The following is a 25,364-nucleotide window of genomic DNA, read 5'->3' on the forward strand; positions in this document are numbered from 1 at the left end:
TATGCTAGAATAGAAAAATGGGAAGCAAATGTATGCAAGCAAATGTAAACCTTTTTGAGGCTAATTCCAGAAATGCATGCCTGTAATTAGAGTTTAGCAAAAATTAAATTCTGGACCATTTCCAGACCAGTATTAAATATTAGATAAAAATATAGCATGGGGATTCTATATAGTATAGTATGGGGATTTATAAGAAAGAATACAGCCTTAAGTAGACTACAGGCTGACCATTCAAATCTTTTTAAACAAGATGATATATTCTGGATTACTTAAACCATCAATGTGAAAAATCCTAAGTATGCCAATTTAGTTTGAGTTTATAACCCATCTGAAATCCATGGAGTAAATATACTTTCTCCTCAGTTGAACTAGATATAAAATATGTTGTTTGCAGCTGACAATACTTTTTAAACTATTAATTAAATGGACTTTAGGTTGCTTTACCTCATGGTAATTCCACAGTTACTGTAGTTATTTTATGTAGACAATGAAACTAAATTACTTTGTTCATCTATAAAGAAGAAAATATTGCCTTCTACAGTTGCATATTTTCTGAGTCATAGAATCAAAGAATTGAAAGAGGCTTTTAGGAGATTATCTGCAACAATCAGGTTAAAACATCCCTGAAAGTTGACTGCAGATTTGTTGATTCAAATACATCTACTGCTGTGTCAAGAGTAAGTAACACATATAAACTTAGCGTTCTTTTGAGAGATAAGGAACTCTGATAAATGATACAGGTACAGCAACACCAAGGATATATTGTCAATGAGTCCTAACATTAAATAAACTTACCTTACAATAGTATAAAAATGTCAGTGAATTGCCTGAAATAAGATGACTAAGGTTAGCCATTTTCAAGGCTTACAGATAAGATCCTAAAATGCCTAAACCAGGATCTTTTTAAGAAACTATTTGTTTTCATATAGGTCTAACTAATCTTTGTACTCAAAATATTTATATCACAGAGTTCCAATATTAAGGGATCCAGATTTTGTCTTTAGTGCCATCTAACATACTTCGTAAATATTTCACAAAGATAAGATGCCATTCTTGCTGCTGTGTGTACACTATATTAAAATTTTTGTTCGACAGCATAGACATTATTTTGACGTCCTACTTACCTATTTGCCAGATGTCCTATAATTATTTGTTTTTTATAATTTTATATCTTAAATGTGAACCACTTTGACTTTTTTTAAAAAAAATGAAAAGTGGTTTATAAATTGTACAATTAATTAATCCTATAATTTACACATTTTATGCAAATTACTTTTATGCAAAGTATGGATTTCAAATAGCACTTTTTAAAATTAAGATTGCTATGTTAGTTTAATTTTTCTTCTATGAATTTTGTTTAATTTTTTAAAAGAGATTGCTACTCTAGTGAATAGAGAGATGCCATAAACTAGGGAACAATTGTACAACCTATTTATTGTTAATTAAACCTGGGAGTACCACAATGTATTAAAATGAGTCTATTAATTAATGACAGCCTCTTTAATCACAGAAGATACAGTTAGATTTCCAATTAAAAAAAAAAAGCCAGTCCACTGATAATTGAGCTGAATGAACCAGAATATCCAATGTGGACGAAGGACGAAAAAGAAGGAGAGGAGAAAACAGGGGTGGCACTGAGTACCAGCCCACTAGCAAATGAGTCACACCTGCTCCAATGACTTCTTCAATCTTCACGAAAGACACATCAATTTCCTTGGCAAATTCACGGACAGCTTCATTGGGGTCCTCATATGTAAAAGGATCAATGTAGATCTTCATTCCAGGGGAGCCTTCTCATTTTAGTGGGATAAAAGGAGAGAGAGAAAAAGAATCATATTCATCTCTGGGAGAAGGGTAGAATAGCACCCTGAAGCTAAACCCTTCTTCTTTCCCTGATTTTTTTTTTTAAAACCAGGATATCTTTCTGAGTTGGACAGTTCATTATCCCTTCTGTTCCAGCCTTTTCTTATTCTCTACTTCCCCTACACCATCTTTTCTTTTGCAGTCTCCCTGGTAATCCAGGACATATTAGTTATAATGGACCAGGAACAAGAAATAGATTATATACAAAAATGGGTACATATTTTTACTTATCAAAGCCATACCAAGTCCATTAGCAAGAAAATCAAAGAAAAAAGTGTAGCTAGAGAACAATATTTATTAGCCCTATGCCTTTTCTGCTTCCCTCTGACTGTGAGGGGTGGCTGTGCCGTAGCAGTGAATGCAGGAAAGAAATAGAAGCAAACTAAGGAGAATGAGTGAAAAGGGGAGGGAAGAGAAAAGGGGAGAGAAGAAAGGAAGAAATCACTTTGGAAAAGTAAGTTGTCTTGAGAAATTGAAAATCAAACTAAAAAGGAAAGATAAAATACAATCAGTACCTAAGAACACTATTAGTGAGCTCTTTTAAAAGTAGAGTTATAGAAAGACAAAATGAGGACTGAAAAAAAGAGGATAAAATCATTTTTCAACAGTTTAATGTTCTAGAAAGCTTTCTAGTTGATTCAGATTGACGAGCTTGCTGCTTGGAGTTAAAGGTCTTCTTACAAGTCTTTTTTGTTCAATTCACAAGAGCAAAGCTATGTAGTTCGCTAGTTCCATAGGAAAAATGGCAGCAGATTTATGGCACTTCCCTTAATGCATAATTTAACCCATTTTTATTTACTCAGCACACCTTTTGATTGTTTTGTAGCTGTTACTGACAGAATGTAGCAATTACCAACTGGAGAGCATCTAAACAATAAAATACCATTTCCATAATAAATATTCTTCAGGTTTCTTTTGCCCGTCTCTAAATGATTATCTTTGTAGCTGATAAAGCTCTACCAGACATGACTGGAAGAATCTGAGAGTGCTAAAAGGACTTTGAAAGAAGGGTAGAAACCTTGTTATTTTACAAATCTTAAGAGAGATCTTACATTCAGAAATACAAATCATATTGGTAGAAGCACATACATTTTATAGTGAAACATATGAATCTAAGAACACACAAGTGTGAGGTACCACTAAGGGTGAAATATTTTTTTCTGTTAATGGCTAGGTGAAAAATCTAAGATTCTCTTCACTTCCTAAACTATTTTCTAGACCACAAGAGTCTTCAGTTCCCTTTTCAAAATGCTAAAGCAACTAAAATTGCAAGATTTAGGTGATTGTTAAAACATCCTTCAAACAAACATCAAACTTCAAACTTCAAACATCCGGCTTCTACAAGTGATTGGAAGCTTTCCACTTTCCCTGGTGTACATGGTACACGCTGTAGGACAGGATGGTTCATAATCTTCAGTCAAAGGACTACCCTTGGCCTATGAATATTGTTTGAATGCTATTTCAAGACCATACTTCAATAGATGTGGCTGGGTGTGGCTTATGTTTATTTAAATATAATTCAACTATAGTATATTAATTTCCCAGACCCACATAGTTCTGATTTTTACCTTCTATCAGTTTAATTTTTTTTAAAAAAATGCCACTTTCAGAGGGTCTCAATCAAAAGGATTCAGGTATTCTGGATAACTCATTTAATGAGTTTAATATACCAGTATATTTTCCTACAGCTAAACATGCCTAGTCTGAACCAATAATGTCTAGATAACTCAGCCAATTGCTTAAGATGTTATTGTAGAAATAGACAACTAGAAATCTATGTTAAGATTAACCAGTAAATCACATATAATTCGTAACTTTCTATCTTTGGCAGCTGACCTGTAGATAACTGAAAGGTGTCAGAAAGATAATAGGGAGAAAAGACAATAAATTAGAAAGAAAAGAAGAGTCACCATACTAATGTTCAGTTTTGACCTGAATTATATAGGCTGAGTTACAGTTAATGCAGTGATCAAACCCTATACTAATTGATCAATTCTAGTAATCTAGCAATTTCATTACTAGATTAATTTTATAGTACTAAATCGGATGTAGAGTATTCTGGTATCTGAACAAACTATTAGGTACACATTGGTCCAAAGCTGGATTCTTCCATTGCCAACAGTGAAACTTGCCAGGAAGTCATATCTGTTTTGACTGCTTCATAAATGCTTCATCATATAGACTTTTATTGTCCATAAATCCTTTTATAAGTGTAGCCAATTCTCTAGCAGAATTACAAAGGAATTTACAAGATGATAACCAAGTCTGGTTTACAGATTGGAACAGCAAAACAAACGTATAATTCAGGTGATCAATTTGAGGGCACAATGACCTTGTAATACAACATACTCTGTGCAAGTGTAATGTGGCTTCTAAATGCCCAGCAGTACAGAATGAAGGGCCAGGGAGAAGGTATATGCACAACTGATAAATGGCTTTGAACTTGTTAAGAAAATTTGCCATAGTTTGGAACTACCCTAGGGGTAAAGGTGGGCTGACATAATTAGCACAGCATGAATGAAAGCTCAAGGATCAGAGGATGAAAAGCACATCCTGCTATGCAATTATATGCTACATGCAACAACTTTGGTACTAATGCTAGAGAATAGACTGATGCATATTTCTAGCTGATCGCACAAGCTTTGTTCTTTATCATGCTGAGAATTAGCAGCTTCTCCATTCTGCCAAAGGAAAACATTTTGGTACTTCAAAGATTGCTTACTTCTGTATCACCAACAGATGGTAATCAACAGAAAGATGTATTTCCTCAATTTTAGATTACTTTTTAAGGGCAATATCCTGTTTTATGGGTACTTTATAATAACTGATAACAAAATAATAACTGTCTATAATATTTTCCTTTTCTTCTTTAAATAGTCCTACTGGGGTTTGCAAAATGTTTTACTTCAGCAAATATTTAAACCATGAAAAAAATATTTAGTCTCTCTGGATCATGGAATCTGTACCTCTCAGTGTTCTTTTGTTTATGGTTCTCCAAGTTTCAACTAAATACCTTCTAGAAAATGAAAATGTAAGTGAGAATTTTGATCATAAATGTAAATTATGTGTTTGTTATTTTTAATCTTTAACACATGTATTCATGCAACTTTCTCCGGAAATCATTGCAGCTTTTTAACTTTGCTTCTTCCGTGCCACTATTCTGTGAATGAAGGGCTACACATCTTAAATTTTCTTCATTCTGATACATTTAGCATACAAATATATCAAATTGTAAAATATATAAAGATTCTGTATGATGTAAAGATTATAACCTGACCCCAAGATTGCCAATGAAAAAGGTTCATAATTCTTATAGTGTGTTTTCCATGCTAGTATCAATAGCCACCTGAGATGGACACCCTCATTAAATTATGTTTTGGTACTGATGCATGGTTATACAGTATTGCATATTTCAAAATATTATATCAGTGATGTGTTTCTTACATTTTTTTGGGGCCACCACTGAAAGCCTGAAAAATCAAATAGAAATAAGTAAAACATAATCCATTTAAATGTCACACTAAACTAACCTACCCAATAGACAGACAGCAAACAATAGCAGCTAGCCAGTCTGGTTTAGTGATAAAGGCACTAGGCTAGAAAGCAGGAGACTGTAAGTTCAAGTCTTGCCTTAGGCATAAAAACCAGATGGGTGACTTTGGGCCAGTCACTCTCTCAGTCCAATCAACCTCACAGGATTGTTGTTGTGAGGAAAATATGTTGTGTGTGCCTTGATTTATTTGTAAAAAATAATAAATATGGGATATAAATAACACTCAAGTCTTTACCAACATTTATATCACTTACATTTATATCTATCCATACATACATAAAAGGAGCTCAGTCTGCTCTAGTTATTGGGGAATGTATTTTCATTCATCTTAATTTTAGCGTCTTGAGCACTCTGATCACCATTAGCCATAGAGAAGAGGTAATTTCTCTAACATTTTACTTCCAATGTATACTACATAAATTCATTTTTAAATTCAATTGTTCATGCGTGCTAGTCGTTTCTAGCTCTAGGAGTGGTGCTCATCTCTGTTTCTAAGCCGAAGAGCCAGCGCTGTCTGAAGTCGCCAGCATGACTAAACACCAAAGGTGCATGGAGCGCTGTTACCTTCTCTGTTTTTCTACTTGCATTTTTTACATGCTTTCAAACTGCTAGGTTGGCAGAAGCTGGAACAAGTAATGGAGGCTCACAGTGGCGCTAGGGATTCGAACTACTGAAGTGCTGACCTTCTGATAGACAAGTTCAGCATCTTAGCCACTGAGCCACCACATCCCTAATTTAATGCATTATGTACCCCTTATTTCCATTAAATTGTAGGGTATCTGAGCTTCTCAGAAAAATGCTTTTTATCCAGATCCTGGCTGGGCCTAAATTTCCTAAACTTTACGAATGAAATTTTTAATAATAGCTGAAAACTTCCCAATATGAAGTTAATTATAAAATTATTGTGAAAATCTGTGTCTATTCCTTACTGGCCACCCCATCACTTAACTGTCAAGGTGAAAGCGGTCTTCTTTTAGATAATTTCCTTACTGATCATGGGATATCTGACTAAAGCTAACAGAGTCAAGCAATAACCACATGGCCAATCAAAGATGATGGCTTTCATGCATGACAATTTCATTGATAATGACGAAGGCGATCTGGCTGTTTTCTTTTTCCTTATACTTTATTTATTTTTAAAAATGGAGCAAAATAAAGTAAAAACAAGGGTTAGTAGGAGATTAGAAATGTAGTGATTTAGCAAATAGGAGATTGGATCTACCTTTCTTCCTTTACTTAAGAGGCATTCTATTACCCATTGCTACTTTGGGGAAAGAATATGACATTCGGAAATGCCCATGGAAAAGGGTTAATGTAGACTGTTCCATCCACACTGCAGGTTCTTGTAAAAATTTCTCATTATTAATTCAGAAAAATAAGTCTCCAGGCGGAAAACTAGTCACAAATTTCTCACACCCCATTTTCTTTGCTTCAAATACAAACATTGAAAATAGGTAATGGTAATGAGGAATGAAAGTTGTCCAGTCATCACATCTTTTAAATGATTTCTTTTCTGAGGTTGCATCAAAATATAATTTAAAGTAAGTTCTGCCGAAGAATGCATGACATGTGCTATAGCGTTCTCTTTGGATTTGTTCCTTGGAAATATCACAGTTACAACACAGAATTTCAGAGGAACAACTCACTAAATAGAATGTGATTGCAGTTTCTTTGAAGTCTACTCATCAAAACTTCCAATCCAGATGCTCATCAGCACCATTTCATGTCCATATTATTCACTTTGGACCCTCATACCTCTTGCCATGTTCAGTCGTATGTTTACTTTAGAAACATAGTTATATAATATTGCTCTGCTTAAAGCATAAATTACATTAAAAAATCAAGCATGATCCACAGAAATATTTTGATCACAGAAATAGTGAGAACGCTAATATATCAGTGTAAACACTAATACATACAGTGTAAACAGATCTAAAACTTTTAAGCTATGCATTTTTGTCAATTTTAAAATGTGCCTATAGTAATAATCTGAAAGAAGGAAATGGTTAGGTACTACAGTATTTTCATATTTACACATTAAATAAAGAGACTTGGATAAGAAGCTATTCTTATTCCTATTGGTCTTATAAAAGCACTTTTAGTTTGTTTGGAATCACTAGACTCCCAACAACAAACAATGTTGATCTATATAATTTCAAGCAGAATTTACATATAACTACATTCAAAATCTTAGGAATACACTGAAACCAATTTGAAGGTCAGCAAATACAAAAGCTTTTATGAAGCTTTAATTCTGTTTCATTTTAATATTCATTTGATTATTATTATTATTATTTATTTTATTATTTTATTTGATTTTTATACCGCCCTTCTCCCGAAGGACTCAGGGCGGTGTACAGGCATAATAAAACCGACAATACAATATACAAGTTTAAAATACGATTTTAAAAACTTATTTTAAATTAGCCCAATGATTAAAATTTACCATACTAAGAAAACCCCGTTTAAAATTAATAAATTTAAACATTAAAATCCCAATTTAAGCCAGCCCTGCGCGGATAAAAAGATGAGTCTTGAGTTCGCGACGAAATGTCCGAAGGTCGGGTATTTGGCGTAAACCCGGGGGAAGTTCGTTCCAGAGTGTGGGAGCCCCCACAGAGAAGGCCCTTCCCCTGGGAGCCGCCAGCCGACATTGTTTGGCGGACGGCACCCTGAGAAGTCCCTCTCTATTAACCTTTGATTAACCTTTACTATCATAATACAGTAGCATATTCCAATCCATCCATTTGAATAATGATGATGATGTTCTCCCCCTCATTTTAGGCTCACATTGTCTTTTTAAAGAAATAAAATGTCTGGGAGACATTCCCTCTACAGTGCAAATTGGATTTCAGCTGCTCCCAATTTGGTTTCCTACCTTTTATCTGATTTCCTGGTTTGGCTGAGCTTTACTTAGGTATTGCTGATGGCTGTAATCTATAGAACCCCAAAGACTTATGCACATTTGTGTTAGAGATTTTCCCCCAAACACCTGGGAACTATCAAATATAATTGTTTGCAGCTGGTTCTACATACCCTGTAAGCATGTGTAGGTAGGCTGTAACTATTTGGTGGTTAGGCTTGTGATTACCCTACTCACTTTCCTAATATGTTAAAAAAGAACCTTATTGTATAAAAACTGATTCGCTGCTTTCCATGACCAAGATTGAATTCAGGAAGCAATAAGAATGTGATCTGTTTATGAAACAGGAGATAAGAACGTTTTCCAACATTTCACTGTCCCTGATAAATCAATTCACTTGGACAAAATATTTTTAGACTGAATAAAATACCAAGTTTTGATTATACTTTTTTCTAAGACCTTGCTTTTGCTTGCCAATCAAATGATGGCCGGCAGAAATACAACTACCCTTACTGTATTCTGTAACAAGCTCCCATTTCAGGTGAAGTATGGGAGGTTCTGTATTGCAGGGATATTTGCAGAAAGACTAAATTATTATTTCAAATAAACAACTAGCTCAGGACCATATGTCAACAAGTGCTATATATCTTGGCTTTTCATTTTGCCTAAATGAAGCTGGGTAAAAAAGTGATCTAAAAACGACTTCAAATATCTAGCTAAACAAACGCCAGGAGAGAAGCCTTATCTTCTAAGGTTAAGGATTTTCTTCAGGGCTTTTCGTGAATCCTTTCATTTACCCAGTTTCCATATTCTCTGTTCTGTTAGTTCTGTTGAGCATTTGCAAAGAAAATTCTGATAGTACTATGTTTGCTCTTACTTAATTCTCTGTCTAAAAGGCTTGTAAGCATCCTTTTTGGCCAGAATTTATAAACTGTTTCTAACATAAAGGAACTATAGCCATGATGGCGAACCTATGGCATGCATGGCCAAAGTGGCACATGAAGCAATGTTGCCGGCCAGTGCCACCTTGCCTGTTTGTCTTCTGGGTTTCTGGCGCACATACGCAGGCTACGACCAGCTGTTCTTTGAGTGTGGCAGTGCTGAAAACTGGTGTGTGCAAGTGTGCCAGCCAGCTGATTGTCGGGTGCGCATGAGCGCCAGAACCCAGAAATTTGGCTTTTCCAGAGAGCAGCCCTGATGAGCACGTGCGCACACTTAGTGCCAAAAAGATTTGCCATCACTGAACTAGAGCAACCTTAAGATAATCTATCTGTTCTTTGCCTAGCATCCATTTTTTCCTTCTTTTTTGTCTTCCCAGCAAGTCCTCGCCCACCCCCACCCCCAAGTATTTTTCAGTCTTCATCTCAACTCCAAACCAGGCAATTAAAAGATATGACTATTATCAAAGCCTTACAACAAAGTACTTACAACTTTCCTGGCCCATCCATAACCTTCCAGAGGCTTCTTGCACTCACCTCTACCAGTACTGTAATGCTGTAGTTTATCGCTGTATACTGCCTCTTTGCTATATGCTCGCTTCCTAGGAAAATAAAAAGTAAACATCAGTTCAAATTATGTCCAAATTCCCATTGAGCACACTGGAGGCAGTGATTGTATAAATATGCCACTTCTCTAATGCCTGTGCCCCCCTTCCAATATTGTTTTTCTCCTACGTTCCCTGCATATATACCCCCTGCATATATTCTCCTATGCCCCCTCTGGTTCATGACCTATTACCTATTATTCAGACATGAGAGAGCAACTGATGCGTTGTTTTGGCACCAAGCAGACAGTACTTGCATTATAATATACTTTCCTTTTCTGTGCCCCCCTTGGCTCATTCAGTTGCCCCCTGCCCCAGTTATGTGTTTCACATGTGGCCTCCTTGAAATATCCTAGGGGGCCATATGGCTCTGAATTGATAACTGCTGCTGTAGACCAAGTACTTTGTAATTCTAGCTCTATCATCATGCCATCAGAAGAGTCTGATGAGGATAAGACTCAGCTTGCTTCTCTAGGGGAAGAAAAATCAGTTCTGTGTTTAGGGCTTTGTCATCAGCTTCTGGCTGAGAGACGGAACCATTAGCAAAAACTATACTGTACTATTTTAAGAAAAGTCTGAGTTTGTAATATGATGGTAAGGTCTTTTTTCATCTAGACAGCTCCCACATAGGGAGAAAAGGTGATCACATCCCAAGTCATAGCTATCCACATAGGGATCAATTAATAAATTACTAAAATAGTATTTATTACTCTTATGGGATAACTTCAGGCAACAGGATTAATTTAAACGAATCCATGATTCTATTTCCTGCTGTCTTCTGCTGTGGTTGATCTAATCCATCTGCTCTGTCTTCACTGGAATTTTCCTGATTAAGTAAGATAACTTTATTTTCCCTGGAAGATAGCAATACAATATACCCAGGATTATCTTTTTCCTTTAATAAGTCCACATCCCATTAAAGGGCTTATTTCAGATGTAATGCAAAGTTGGTTTTAACTATAGTTTGTTGAATAAATCACAATGGCTGAATTCACACATAATTCAGGCTAAGGCTGCATTCGGCCCTTCGGTGGTAAAATGAAAGCCGAACCCAGGCATAACTCTTTTTTTATTTAATTAAATTAATTTACTTAAGTACAGTTTGTATGTATTTAATATATTTCACATAAACTGTATTTAAGTAATTTAAATTTAAATAAAAATTACTGAATTCCCTTCTCACATATGAATACATTGAACAAAACATTTCAACAGACTTTGAGGGGCACACCAAAGGAGGTTTCACATTGTGTACCTCCATCATGAATTTAAAAATTTACAATTCATAGCAGCCGGCAACATATAATCTGTAAATCAAAGCAATACAAACCACATTCTGACTCAGCATAATCTACGAATCCATCTGTCAGCTTTGGAAGCCATACTAGGCCGGAAGCTTCCCTGCTGCCACTTTCTCATGTGTGGGAAAGTAGGAGGGGGAAGGGGGATTTAGTAGAAGGGGCCATTAGACACAATAACATTCTTCCTGCCGGTCAAGGTCAGGCCGGTTCTGCAGCTGGAGAAGGAGTGATGTGTAGTGACTCCAGCCCCCGAATTTGGCCCCATACCCAGAACCCATCATTCGGATGGAGGTTGAGGAGGACAGAATATGATATCTCAAGATGGGACGGTTGGCGATTGGATCATGTGATCGTCAGAGAAGTAGGGATTGGTTCTGGAGTTTTGATTTACTGAGGGAAAACCCAGATCTCTCAGATTCAGATTTTTCCAGATGTGCCAGTTTACCTATCCTAGTAAAAGAACTTTGAAAGATGCCTGCTTCGGAGTTTTTACTTGGGGAGGAGGTTTTCTGGAATGCTGACACAATCCCTGGGTCCTTAGCATTGCAAAGTTGATTAGCTGATCACAAATTAAAATGATTCCTACATTAGAGAACCCATTCCAGAAATGTATCAGGGGCAGGTGCAAGAAAAGGGAGTAAAGCTAGTCAAAATGTCAAGCGTGAATGTGTAACTGGAGCCAAATTCCTGTGTAGACTCATGCAACACGAACATATCTACAAAGGGTTAGAACTATAGTCACACTCACCCTCTTAACTAATTTAATACAGGTTAAGTCCTTGACTTATGACCACAATTGAGCCCAAAATTTATGTTGCTAAGTGAGACATTTGTTAAGTGAGTGTTATCCAACTTTATGACCTTTCTTGCTACAGATGTTAAGTGAATCATTGCAGTTGTTAAATTAGTAACATGATTGTTAAGTGAATCTGGATTTCCCCACTGATTTGCTTGCCAGATGATCGCAAAAGGCAATCACTTGACCCAAAGAAATTGCAACAGTCATAAATATGAACCAGTTACCAAGCATCTGAATTTTGATCTCATGACTATGGGGATGCTGCAAAGGTCATAAGTGTGAAAAATGGTCATGTCGCTTTTTTCAGCGTGGTTGTAAATATGAGCAGTCACTAAATGAATTGTACGTCAAGGACTACCTGTACTTCCCTATGAAAGCTCCTGAAATGCTCTTTGCAGAAAACTACCATTGTGGCCTGTTTTTGACCCACAGTTAATGGAGCTATTTTACAGCTTATTAGTAACCTATGACTATCACTAAGTGTTGAATCTTATGATTCTTGATTAATATTTTATTTTTGGAGCTTATGCACCAAAGACAAATTTCTTGTGTGTCTAATCACACTAGGCCAGGGGTCTGCAAACTTGGCTCTTTTAAGACTTGTGGACTTCAACTCCCAGAGTTCGTCAGCCAGGGAACTCTGGGATTTGAAGTCCACAAGTCTTAAAAGAGCCAAGTTTGCAGACCCCTGTACTAGGCCAATAAAGAATTCTATTCTATTCTATTCTATTCTATTCTATTCTATTCTATTCTATTCTATTCTATTCTATTCTATTCCATTCCATTCCATTCCATTCTATTCTATTCTATCCCTCAAAATTTAATATGATTTACTAAAATTATTTAGTAATTTCTTGCATTATTAGTATGTCAGGTACAATTTCAATTGGTTTGCAATTATACCTACAATTAAAATTAAATAAAACAGACTCACAATCTGGTTAAAAACTATAACAATAAAATAATCTTTTTTGTAGGTAGATAATATAGGATCAAGAAGCAGAAAGGCAATGAAAATAACAAAAACCCATTTATTGCACCATAATAGCCAACAGAAGGCTAACCATAAATATCCTCTGAGGGAGACCAAAAAGTGAATCGTCTGGAGAAGATTAAACTGAGGCCAAACATTAGAAGGCCATTGGCCTTGGGAGACAAGCTTTCTAAAGGTGAGCCCATCAAACAAAGGGAGTTATCTAGGTAATTTTGTTTCTTTTGATTTGGTATTCTCAACAGAGGTGCATACCTGGAGCTTTCTGACATATAAGTGCTTTTTGGGACATATATGTGGGTTTTTTCCCCCCAAAAAATGTGGCACATCCACTTATTTGTGGGATATTTTCTGTGCAATCACCGCAGATCATTAGTTTTGCCAAAAGTATCCTGCTGAACATTTATGCATTCCTACTATATCCTCTGGGAAAGTTCCTCTTTGGAATGAAAAGAAAAGGCTAATGGGGCAAGTAATACCTGCTGCAAACAATTGAAATAGCCACCAAGGAGACAATGAAGACAACTCCTGCTGCGGCTGAACCAGCAATCAATGGCAGTTGTTCTCTCAGTTCTGACTTGTAGTCATCTGGGGGAGAAAAATAAGTAGTTTTGTAATTTTCCTGCCTGCTGATATATACCTTCCATAGTTAATAATACATCCTGATTATTTATTGATGAGACTGGTACCCTCCTATTCTTCCAGGATGGCATACACAGGTAATTGCATTTTACCCTACTGTTTGCAAAATGAGATAAGCTAACAAGCAGTGTTTGGTTCAAGGCAACCCAGGGAGTTGCATGGCAAATCAGGAATTTTAATCTGTAGTCCCCTTTTTAAGCCCCAGTATTCACTACCAAAACTATTACGGTAGATCCTCTCATGTCCTGAAAATAATTTTGTAGTTGCTAATAGAACTCAGGTTTGATTGCAACCTTTTCCTCCTCCTCCAACAATTATATTTAGCATTAAAACTAAGAAAACACAATCCAAACAACAGATTCTACAATTAAGTGGAAACTTCTGGAATTGTTGATGTTCTATGAGCTTGGTTATTTGCTTGGACACTTAATTAGCCAGCTAGGTGACATCATCAGTGCAGTAAGTATGGGATTTGCTAACCTGTTTCTGTATAATAGCTTACCTGGTCAGTTTTGGTGGAGGTTAAGCTAATATATATATATTAGCAGACAACAATGCTACACTAACTCATGATGTTCCTTAGTTGGGTAATGAAACATCTGTAAGCACACAACTAAACTCAGAGAGCACTGAGGACCCCACCTTGAGCTATATATATTTTATTCTAAATTGAAGGCATTGGTGGGATTGTGGAGAATGGTTTATTAATGTCCATTCTGCTAGTAATATCAATCATAATTTAGATTTCTAAATTTTGGGACATATATGTGGGTTTTTTCCCCCCAAAAGATGTGGCACATCCACTTATTTGTGGGATATTTCTGTCTTTTTATCACAAGTACTGATTAATTTCTACATTTTAGCAAACTTTATATCTGAATTGAACAATTTATGGCTTCTTCTTGCCCTGAAATTCAGGACTGATACTTAATATAAAACTCTAGGAAATTATATCCCTTGTAACATTGTCTGGCTTCCTCAAGAAATTATTCAGATAAAGGGCTGTCTACTTGCACCCACCTTACCACAATGGACTGGTAGACAATAAATTAATTTGATTAACATTACTGCTTATCTTCTAATAATTCTGGCATGAATACTTAATAGCTTAAAATAAATTCATACAAACAGAAAATTTCACACCTCTTTTTAATTTTCTTATTCTCATTTGAAGCTAATTACTGGTATCTGCTTTATCTCCTGCCTGATGCATAAATTTTGAACAAATTCTCATCTAACAATCAATTATTATTTAATAAAACAGTATCCATTCTTGTTAGATTTCAATTAGCTGCCTATGTTTCAGGCAGAATATTCTCTATGCCTGTCTAATTGTCTAAGTAAAATGAAAAGATAATTTTAAAAGGGCTCATCTTTTCAGTTAGCAGTTGGTGCACACATGCTTTCCATTTCTTTCTTCAGTTAGACATTGTTCAAGGACAGTGGACTCTGGGTTATAGTTAGGCTTATGTAGCAAAAGGTACTCTAGAGGGGAACCATCTGAGTTATGATATTATGATGTGGGACATTATGATGAAGTGGGATATTATGATGTGGGACATTAGTATAGATTAATTAAGAGGTTAAAACAGGTTTATTCATTTGTTAAGAAGTTTATTCATTTGCTAAAAAAAAAAACTTAAAGAGACCAATACAGGCCACTATATACTTGTTTTTTCCATCAACATATTTTTGAATTAATATTCAATAAGTAGTCACATTAATTGTTCTATCATGTTGTATGTATACTCAAGGACACTGATTGTAGTAATGAATTACATTCAGATCTAGCTTTAGAATATTTTTGAAAAGCATCCAGCTCATGACAAAGTATGTACAATGTGCAGCAATATCTGTATAACCCTAAGTTTCCTGTGGAATGAATTTAATGCTGTTAAGGATGAATGTAAAAAGAGACTGCCAAAAAAAGAAGAAAGCAAATTTGATGTCAGAATATAACCATATAAATTGTCAAGAAGACGAGCCAAAGCCAAGAAAGACAGAAATGTCGTAAAGGAACTTAATTAACAAAGAGTTTCAGAGAATGGTTTCACGAGACAAGAACCAGTATTACAATAACATCTGTAAAGGTACTGAACATGGAAACAGCATGGGAAAACCATGGAAACAGCATGGGAAAAGAGGAAAAATTATTTTTTAAAAAATGTCTGAACTCAGTCAGAGGTTCCAACCTCAAATTGGTATAATGCTGCATTTCATGACTTTTTTTAAAAAAACCTAAGGCACTTTTCCAGCCTTGTTTTATTCCTGTGGCCCCATACCCCACTCTACATTCAGGTCTCATTACCAGATACACACATTAAATAATAATCTGATACATTTTCTGGCATCAACAAGGTAGTATTTGCAGTATAATGCACTTGGCTTTTCTATGACCCCCTGACACCTGTCATGGCCCCCCGTTTCATGTTTTTCATCTGTGTTCCAAGGTCCCACAGAGGATAATATAGCTGCTGGTTGAGAACTGCTGTACTAATGGATGCCAGTGAACAGATAATAATCAATTCAAAATAAATCAAACAAAAAGCCAGGAACTGGGAGACCATGAATTCTGACCATGAATTTAGCCATGGAAGCCTGCTGGGTGACTTTGGGTCAGCCAATCTGTCTCAGCCCAACTCACCTCATGGCATTGTTGTTGTGGGGAAAATAGAAAAAGGAAGGTATGTTGGAGTTATTTGTAAAATCAACAAAGGCAGGACACAAATAATAAATGAAAGTATACTGAAATACAGCTAGTCTATGACCCCTGGGTCAGTAACCATTCTAAGTTGCAATGGCAGTAAATGAGTTCTGGATTTTTCTGCACCCTATGGTCATGTGATCTGAATGCCTGGCAATCCATTCACACCTATAACCAATTGACAAGCACCACATGATCACATGATTGCCATTTGCAACCTGCTCTGCTGGCTTCCCCAGATAGTAAATGGGGAAGCTGGCAGGGAAGATCGCAGGTCTCTGGAGTAAGTCTCTCCCAACCATGCATCCTCCTTTTGCTCCATTCCACACACACCATGCCAGTCACTCACCTCCCTGCACACTCCCTGACTTCACACCTTTGCACACTTTCCCTTGTACATATGGCATCTTTCACATACCCTCCCCTGCCCTTTCCCAATCCGTATGGCACTCATCTTTCACACCCCAGGCAGGCACCTCTTGCACACACCCTCGCATCCACATTCACCCTCCCTGACCTCTTGTGCACTCCTTGAAGCCTCCCTGTGTTGAACCTCTTGCACATCCTCCCTGACCCTTTCTCACAAAATAGAAATTACGGTCCTGTATGCTGTTGTAAGTACAGGACTACTTTTACTATACAGTAGAGAGCTCAACATCCAAGATTAGTTAGAAGATAATTCCTGCTTGCAGGAACCTCTAATTATTAGATGATGATTATTAGATGATCAGCACTCGTTATCAAACTGAAAGGCTACAGGACTAATGGTATACCGATGGGAACATGGAAAGAAATAGAAAAAGAATTAGTCAAGTACAAACTGTGCCAGCAAATCTGGAGAATTACATGGTAACTAATAAATTGGAAGAACAGTCCAATTGGAAGAATAGTCAAATTGGAATATCAGTCTACATACCAAAACCACCCAAAAGGGAGACTTAACAGTGTGTATGTGCCAACTCTTTTGCAATATTCTTCATTTCACATGCTAGCAAAATAATTCTTAGGATCAACATGCAGATTAAAGTTCTACATGAAAAAAGAGATGGTTATAGGAAAGGGACAGGAAAACAAGGCAATAATGCTGATGTACACAGGATAATTGAGAAAGCCAAAGAATACCCAAAAGAATTAAATATGCACTTCATCGATTAAGGAAAAGCATTTGATCATATTAAGCTATTAAAGGTGCTTAGAAAAATGGGGATCCCAGAACATCTCATTTTCCTTGTGAAAAACTTAAATACAGGTCAGGAAGCCACAGTACAGACAGAATATGGAGAAATATATTGGTTCCAGATTTGAAATGAATGCAACAAGGCTGTACACCCTTCCCTTATTTATTCAATCTATTTGCTGTGTACATGTATGCATTAAGGGAAACTAGATTGGATTATTAAAATTAGAGGAAGAAACTTCAATAACTTGAACTATACCAATGGCTGAAAATACAAAGGTTCTGCAAGGTTTCATGATAAAACTCAAGGTACACTATGAAAAAGTAGGGCTAAACAACCAGCCTAGAACAGACAATGAAGATATCCAAGTGGTGGATTGCTTCTGCCTTTCAGGATCAACCATCAACAGTAAGAAAACAAGCAGTTCAGAAATATGTCACATATTACCACTTGGTACAGCAGCTCTGAAGATCTTGAAAAACTATTCACATGCAGTTATGTGTCTATACTAATAGTGATCAGGGCTTTGAAGAATCAGGGTAGGATGAATATTTATGCTTTTGAACTTTGATGTTGGCAGAGTCCTAGAATATGGTAGACAGCCAAGAAAACAAATGAATGGCTCACTGAACAATATCAACCTACAGTTCTCACTCAAGCCACTGATGACTAGGCTCAAGTTATTCTGCTTCAGACAAAGACCTAGCTTCTAGAGAAGACTGTAATGCTGGGAAAGATGGAAGGAAAGGAAGAAAAGAAGAGCATGACCAGCAGCAAGATAGATAGACTTGGTAAACCTACAATGGTGCTGAGTGCACTATTGGAAAACATAAAAGTCCAGGTAAGGGATAGATCATCCTAGATGAAACTTAATTATGTTGTATCAGCCAATAATGACTTGGTAGCAGATAATCACCATAGGTTTACAATATATAAGAACTGAATGCTTACAGTAGTAGGATGGATCAGAATAAGCAAACAACTTTTTTTAGATGCAGAACTTCATACCTAGAATGCTGTCAGGATTTTGGAGCAGATGTCAAACAAGTCTCTCTCCAAAATCCTTTCAGCTCCAGGCAAAGAATAACCCTCCCACCTCTTAAATTTAGGGGGAAATAGTGGTGAACTTAATTTTTTAATATTTGATTCTTGTAGATTATTATTATTTTTGTTATTTTTATCATGTGACCATTTCATTGTTTTCAGTGCTTATTAAACCTTTTAAAAAAACTACTGTTTAGGCAAGGGCTGGTATGCATCTCTCTCTCTCGCTCAACAATTAAAAACATCTGCCTACCCCAAATTCAGAAAGCTGTAATGAGGTTTATCAAGATGATTCTGCGAATCATCTTGGGTCTGTGAATTTTCTAAAATATTATTTCCTAAGCTAGTGGCCTCTAGGCAGGTAAGTGTGGATGATGAGCATTATACTCCAATGTACCTGCAGGTTCCAATGACATTTAGTGTGCATCAAATGTCTCTCCTAGGCATCTCAATACATTCCCACTCTCCAGAAATTCTATCCCATAATCTGTTGTTAGGTAACGATAGAAATTTCACAGACTTACATGGTTAGATAAGTTGTTTTATTGTAGAGAAAATCTGCCTACTGCAGTTCACAGCAATCCACAGCTCACTCTATATATGCTAGGGTTTAAATCCAAAACCTTTCTTCCTGCCTTTCTGAGTTAACAATATTCCATGGCTTTCTTTAAGACTATGCGAACAACTGCAGCTCAGGCAGGTTTACATAATGATTCTACATAGTCTGAGAATTATAGCTTCCTACCTTGCCAGCTTCAGCTCTTAACAAACTTTTGTTTTGTATTTCAAATTATCTTGGACTAGTCTCCAGAAATGAATTATGTATGATTAAAGAATGATTTTGGTCACTTTGCAAATAGTTCACTTTAAACATAAGTTTTCTATAAAAAACTATAAAAATTACTGTATTTCAAAGGTCCATAGGTGCAGGATAAGCTGATCAATTACTGGCTTATTGATTCATCTAAATATTTTCTCTTTCATTCTGTATGTTTTCAAAAATGATTTTTCTTACTTTTACATTATTCAAACACTACACATACATGGGCCATAAACCCAGAAAGTAGCTACTGAGTCTTTTAATTCTGACACCCAGAATTATTGTGAAATATTCAGTCCCAAAATATTTTAATATTTTAAAAAAGATTTGTATACATACCTCTCTAATATAAGGGACCTTTTAGACATTTCCCCTAGTGTTTTTTTAAGAGCTCAGCTATTTCCAATGTAATCTTTTAAAATGCGACATTTCAAATGCAACTCATCCTTAAGCACAAAACATTTTAAAACAGATTCCTTTCCTGGGCAGCAGGACATGAAAAAAGGCATATTATCTGTGCATTTTTTTAAAAAAAAAATATGAGAATGACCATCATAAATATTGGTGCAAATTTAAGTTCATCCTTTCCACAGCCTTTAAAATCTGCGCTCAACTTTTTTTTAAAAAAAATGTTTCTCTGTTCACGTCCAGATCCTTGAATAACCTACTACTAGGCACTTTGGTGTTCCAACACAGAATTGGCCTTAGCTCTTCCTAAGAAGTAGTGGCGGGGCTTGTTTTTCTTTTACAGTCAGGAAGAAAGAAAATCTTGATTAGTGAGGAAGAGGAGGAGGAGGAAGAAGAAGAGTTGTAGGAATTTCAGCCAGATTAGCCCTCCAACTGACAATAAATCACATTTATCTGTAAATCACTTGATCTTGCCATGCTACTCCATCACATAAGGGTTTGAACAGACAAGTTGATTTTATTGAATTACAGTGTGGGAATTTGACAGTGAGTGCAACCAACTTCCCTCACTTTTCAAAGGCACTCACCATCTGTCAGAGTTTGGAAGCACATTTTTCCACTGTATTTCCCATAGCCAGCCACAGTCCGAGCCCGCACCTGCACTACATAAACCATCCCAGGCCGCAGCCCATCGATTCGTGCAGTGTTGGTCTGACTTTTGGCCATAGAGGAGTTGTACTCACTGTGGTCCTTCAGTAAAGAACAAATGAAGGAGAGGTATGAGGAAAGAAGCAAGATTATTTTTGCAGTATCAACTACGATGCTGATTTAAAAAAAAAAATCAATCCATGTACCAACTTGTTTCTTGCTTTTCACCTGCTTAATGAATAGGATGGAATGAGAATAACCAGAGGGCTATTTTCTAACTATCTAAAACAAATTGAAATTGGGCTTTGGGGACGTTCTAAAACTGTAGCTCCCATAAACCTTAGAAATTTTCATGTTTAATGGGAATTGTGACCAGTCATCTGGAGGCTTCCTAATTGGGAAAGCTGGACATTTCACATTTCTGAGAAAGGGCCAAAGACGTTAGGATTTTACATATCAATATTACTCAAATCCATTTGGATTCTTACAGTCCTGTAATAATGTATAAATGAAAATAACTACGAATAATAAGTAATGAGAAAATTGTTGTACTTATACAACTTGCAGTGGAGGTGCCTATTGTGTAAGTAAATTAGTAATATCTACAGGTTTTTCTGCAAAAAGAATACAATGCAATGGCTTTTAATTTTCAGGTAAATAATATTAATATTCAGCAAATATGTTTATTCTAGCTATTCACTCTTATAAAGGGCCAGAATAAGAGAAACCATAGCTCTATTTCAATACTTATCTTTTACACTTGGCATGACCTGATTATGAAAATAATATAAAACAGCCATCACAGTTCAAGCATAAAGATAAGGCATAACAAAACTAGCATCCCTTCTCAAGCTTTTTAGAATGCAGATTTTTTTTGTTTTGTTACATTTGGTTGAAAATCTTCCTTTTGACTCAAAACTTTGATTTTATCCACTTTTTCTATTTATTCCTGGATATGGTCTGTCCTATACTGGAAGGTGGGCAACAAGGCCTAAAAGAGATTCCAGTTAAATCATTGACATTCACACAGTGATCTGTGCAATATGATCCTATGAAGTAGGAGGCTGACTGCAGCTGGGAGAAAACAAATTTATCCAAATTTTCTTTCATTTTAAGCTCATTAAATATATCTTTTTTTCCTATGCTCCAACTGCCTTTTTTCCTCCTTCTAGACTGTTTTATTTAACCCCATGTAGTTGAATATTGAGGTGGGAGGATCTACTGCAAGTGTGACAAATGCAACCAAGTACAATATTGTCCCTGTGACATTACTTGGTCTCTCTGGATGATTGTCTAATCCTAAACATCAGGCATGTTTGGCAGGTCCGTACAGCAGCATGGCAGCTGATGCTTGCTTCCTGACAATCTGGCATTGGATATCATTTACTGTACCCCAGGGCCTCGTGGGCAAAACTAGTTCAATCTACAGCCAACTGTGTCGGATTATATCTATCTAGCTCTTACAAGGTAATAAAACAGGAGTCATCTGTAGGATAGCAGGAGCTTACAAGATAGCTTTTGAAAGATAAGTATAGACATTAAGGAGTGTTATATAGTGCACAAAATACTATCCAAGCATCATCAAAATAAGTCTAGGATGCAGACTGGCATTCCTAGCAAGCTTTCAGTTGTTAAAACAATCCTTATTCAAGAACACAGGGACTGAAATAAATAGATAATGCAGAAAAGTAGGAACCAATGGGCAGCTTCAATTAATTACTGTTGCAAAGATTTTTCTGCAGATTGATTTAGTGTAGCTTGCAATAGGAATTCCCAATCTGCTGGTGTTTACACAAGACAAATAACAGGTAAAATTCATTAAACTAGAAAGCCATCATGGAAGACTCAACAAAGAAAGAGCCCAAGTCAAGTTTATCTCACAAGTTCCTTATTGCTAGATGGAAAAGAGGACATAAGAAGGAGAATCTATTTAAAATAAAATAAGATTTTCACAGTGTTATCCAGAACCTTAGGCTGAAGTGAACACTGAAAAACTACAATCTAATTTTTGAATTAAATCAAAAACATGCATTTCATGATATATTAATAATAGCTGATAGTTTTAATTTCATTGTCCCGCGTTATCAGCCCAGCCAATTCCCTTCTCTGAAATTCATTCAGGCTTACGGTAGCTGGTCTTGAGCCCATAGCGCTGCTAATCTCAGGGATGCAGATCCGGCTCAGCTTCTCGTAATAACGGATTTCATAGTCCAGGATGATGCCATTGGGCTGTTCTGGCTGAGGCCATGACAGCGTGATGCTCCTCATGGTGGCACTTACCTGGTGCATAATTAGAACTGTGGAAGGTGCTATGGAGAAAGGAGGGAATAGGAATTGCAAGAAAAGTGAAACATCACTTCAGGGGTGGGTAGTGAGACACTCTGAAGAAATAAAAGTAAAACACCAGGATGCGGACAAGGAGAGGAGGTAAGTGAGAATGGGGGAGGGGGAGGAGGCATGTAACACAACATAGTGCACTTCAATACAATAGTAAAACAAAGTATTTCATGACATAAAGAGAAAAATTAACACAGGGACTAACATCCTTTGTTATTACTGTTAGATTTCTGTGTTGGAAATGACTCTGGGCATAATGTTTCAGAAAAGAGTACACACAAATATGTTAATTGATGAAAGCAAGTTATTGTTGTCAAGGACCCTCAAAGACCATACGAAACTGTGCTAGCTCCACTAAATTAACAGGAGCAGAAACATAAAAATAAATATCAATAGATTTCAGTGATATTTTGACAGGGGAGGTTTTCAATAAAATATACCTTTAAAACATGAATTCCATGGCAGGCTACTTTGAAGCCCTATATAAATATATCAATATAACTGCATATTCACAAGGGTCTTTTCAATCTTCCTTTCAGAACTGTATTCTTACTGCCATTTCACCCGTCATCTTCCATGTTTCTGTATGCATGTTTCCTTTTTGAGTTCTTTATTCCTTCAGCAAATATAGCCAAATATCTCTTCCTCTGCTTTTCTTCCTTCATTTATTTCCATGGCTGCCCTATGACCCTTTACATCTTTCATTCATACTCTTTACTTCAAAGGATGTTAAGTTACCTCCTCCAAGATTTCTTTTCTAAGCCTTCAAGTCACTTCTTTCTTCGTATTTTTTTTTAATCTACTGCCTCCTCTATTCTTCTAACTAAGCTAAAGCAGCTACAGGTACCGGAACAGACTTGTAAGTGGATCGCAAGCTTCCTAACAAACAGGAAGCAGCAGGTGAAGCTAAGCAAGATCACATCAAATACCTGTACAATTAGCACAGGGCCCCCCACCAAGGCTGTGTGCTCTCCCCACTTCTCTTCTCTCTGTATACCAATGACTGCATCTCCAATGATCCATCTGTTAAGCTATTGAAGTTCGCAGATGACACAACAGTGATTGGTCTCATTCGAGACAATGACGAATCCGCATATAGACGAGAGGTCGAACGACTAGCCTTGTGGTGCAACCAAAACAATCTGGAACTGAACACACTCAAAACCGTAGAAATGGTGGTAGACTTTAGGAGAAACCCTTCCATACTTCCACCTCTCACAATACTTGACAACACAGTATCAACAGTAGAAACCTTCAAATTTCTGGGTTCTATCATATCGCAAGATCTCAAATGGACAGCTAACATCAAAACATCATTAAAAAGGACAACAAAGAATGTTCTTTCTGCCAACTCAGTAAGCTCAAACTGCCCAAGGAGCTGCTGATCCAATTCTACAGAGGAATTATTGAGTCTGTCATTTGCACCTCTATAACTGTCTGGTTCGGTTCTGCAACCCAACAAGAAAAACACAGACTTCAGAGGATAATTAGAACTGCAGAAAAAATAATTGCTACCAACCTGCCTTCCATTGAGGACCTGTATACTGCACGAATCAAGAAGAGGGCCGTGAAAATATTTACAGATCCCTCACATCCTGGACATAAACTGTTTCAACTCCTACCCTCAAAACGACGCTATAGAGCACTGCACACCAGAACAACTAGACACAAGAACAGTTTTTTCCCGAAGGCCATCACTCTGCTAAACAAATAATTCCTCAACACTATCAAACTATTTACTGAATCTGCACTACTATTAATCTTCTCATAGTTCCCATCACCAATCTCTTTCCACTTATGACTGTATGACTGTAACTTTGTTGCTGGCAATCCTTATGATTTATATTGATATATTGACCATCAATTGTGTTGTAAATGTTGTACCTTGATGAACGTATCTTTTCTTTTATGTACACTGAGAGCATATGCACCAAGACAAATTCCTTGTGTGTCCAATCACACTTGGCCAATAAAAATTCTATTCTATTCTATTCTATAATATTCTTGTCAAAGACTTCTTTATTTCTTATGCCTTTTCTCACTTACTTCTCTCTCAGCTTAGATTCCATTCTTCTTTCTCTGGGTATCAGTTCTTGACCCGGTTTGGTTCTGCTACTAAAGTGTTGGACTGTGACTTTCAGACTTCCTATCAAATTTCAGCCATAGGAATTCACTAGGTCTTTGGGGAGGGGGGTGGTTCAGTCATTGTTTCATGCCTAACCTACTTTCCAGCATGGTTTAGGTATAAAATTAAATGAAGAGACCCATGCCAACTGCTTGAGAAAGAGAGAGAGAGTAAAAGTTAAGCTGTATTGTCACTAAGGATAGTCATATCTCCTATATTACAGATATGCTCCATTTCCTCTTCCTCTATTTTGGGCAACCTTCAGATTAATGATCTCCAATTCATGTATTTTTTTTTATAGTCAGAAAGGTCAACTTCTAGAAATTCCAAGAGCTGAAATTTGTTCTATTCGAAAATTTCAGGCATAGGGCCTGACTATCTGAGTGATTATATTCAGTCATTTCTGCTCACCCAATATATTTATATCTACTGGGTGTACTCCAAGTCATTCACTCTTTCCTTATGGTCACAGGCCAGAATAAAAACTAAAACATTCAAATAAATAAAACAAACAGAAAAAGACATAGTAGTATATTACAGTTAGT

At 36.4% G+C, this 25,364-nt stretch overlaps 1 protein-coding gene across 8 annotated transcripts in view; it reads right to left on the reverse strand.

Moving 5' to 3' along the window:
* EPHB1 (EPH receptor B1) overlaps positions 1-25,364 on the reverse strand; it is a 454,416-nt gene that overhangs the window by 50,742 nt on the left and 378,310 nt on the right. For 6 of the 8 annotated variants that reach the window (XM_058187158.1, XM_058187160.1, XM_058187164.1 and 3 more), the window contains 5 exons: positions 22,485-22,666; positions 20,297-20,459; positions 13,393-13,501; positions 9,755-9,819; positions 1,668-1,790 (listed from right to left, as the gene is read on the reverse strand). In XM_058187158.1, coding sequence (XP_058043141.1) covers positions 1,668-1,790; positions 9,755-9,819; positions 13,393-13,501; positions 20,297-20,459; positions 22,485-22,666 — 642 coding nt within the window. Of the gene's footprint in view, positions 1-1,667; positions 1,791-9,754; positions 9,820-13,392; positions 13,502-20,296; positions 20,460-22,484; positions 22,667-25,364 lie in introns of those variants that run through there. The other 2 variants (XM_058187165.1, XM_058187166.1) reach the window with 2 other exon arrangements.

Source organism: Ahaetulla prasina, chromosome 6, assembly GCF_028640845.1.
Source record: "Ahaetulla prasina isolate Xishuangbanna chromosome 6, ASM2864084v1, whole genome shotgun sequence".
NCBI lineage: Eukaryota > Metazoa > Chordata > Lepidosauria > Squamata > Colubridae > Ahaetulla > Ahaetulla prasina.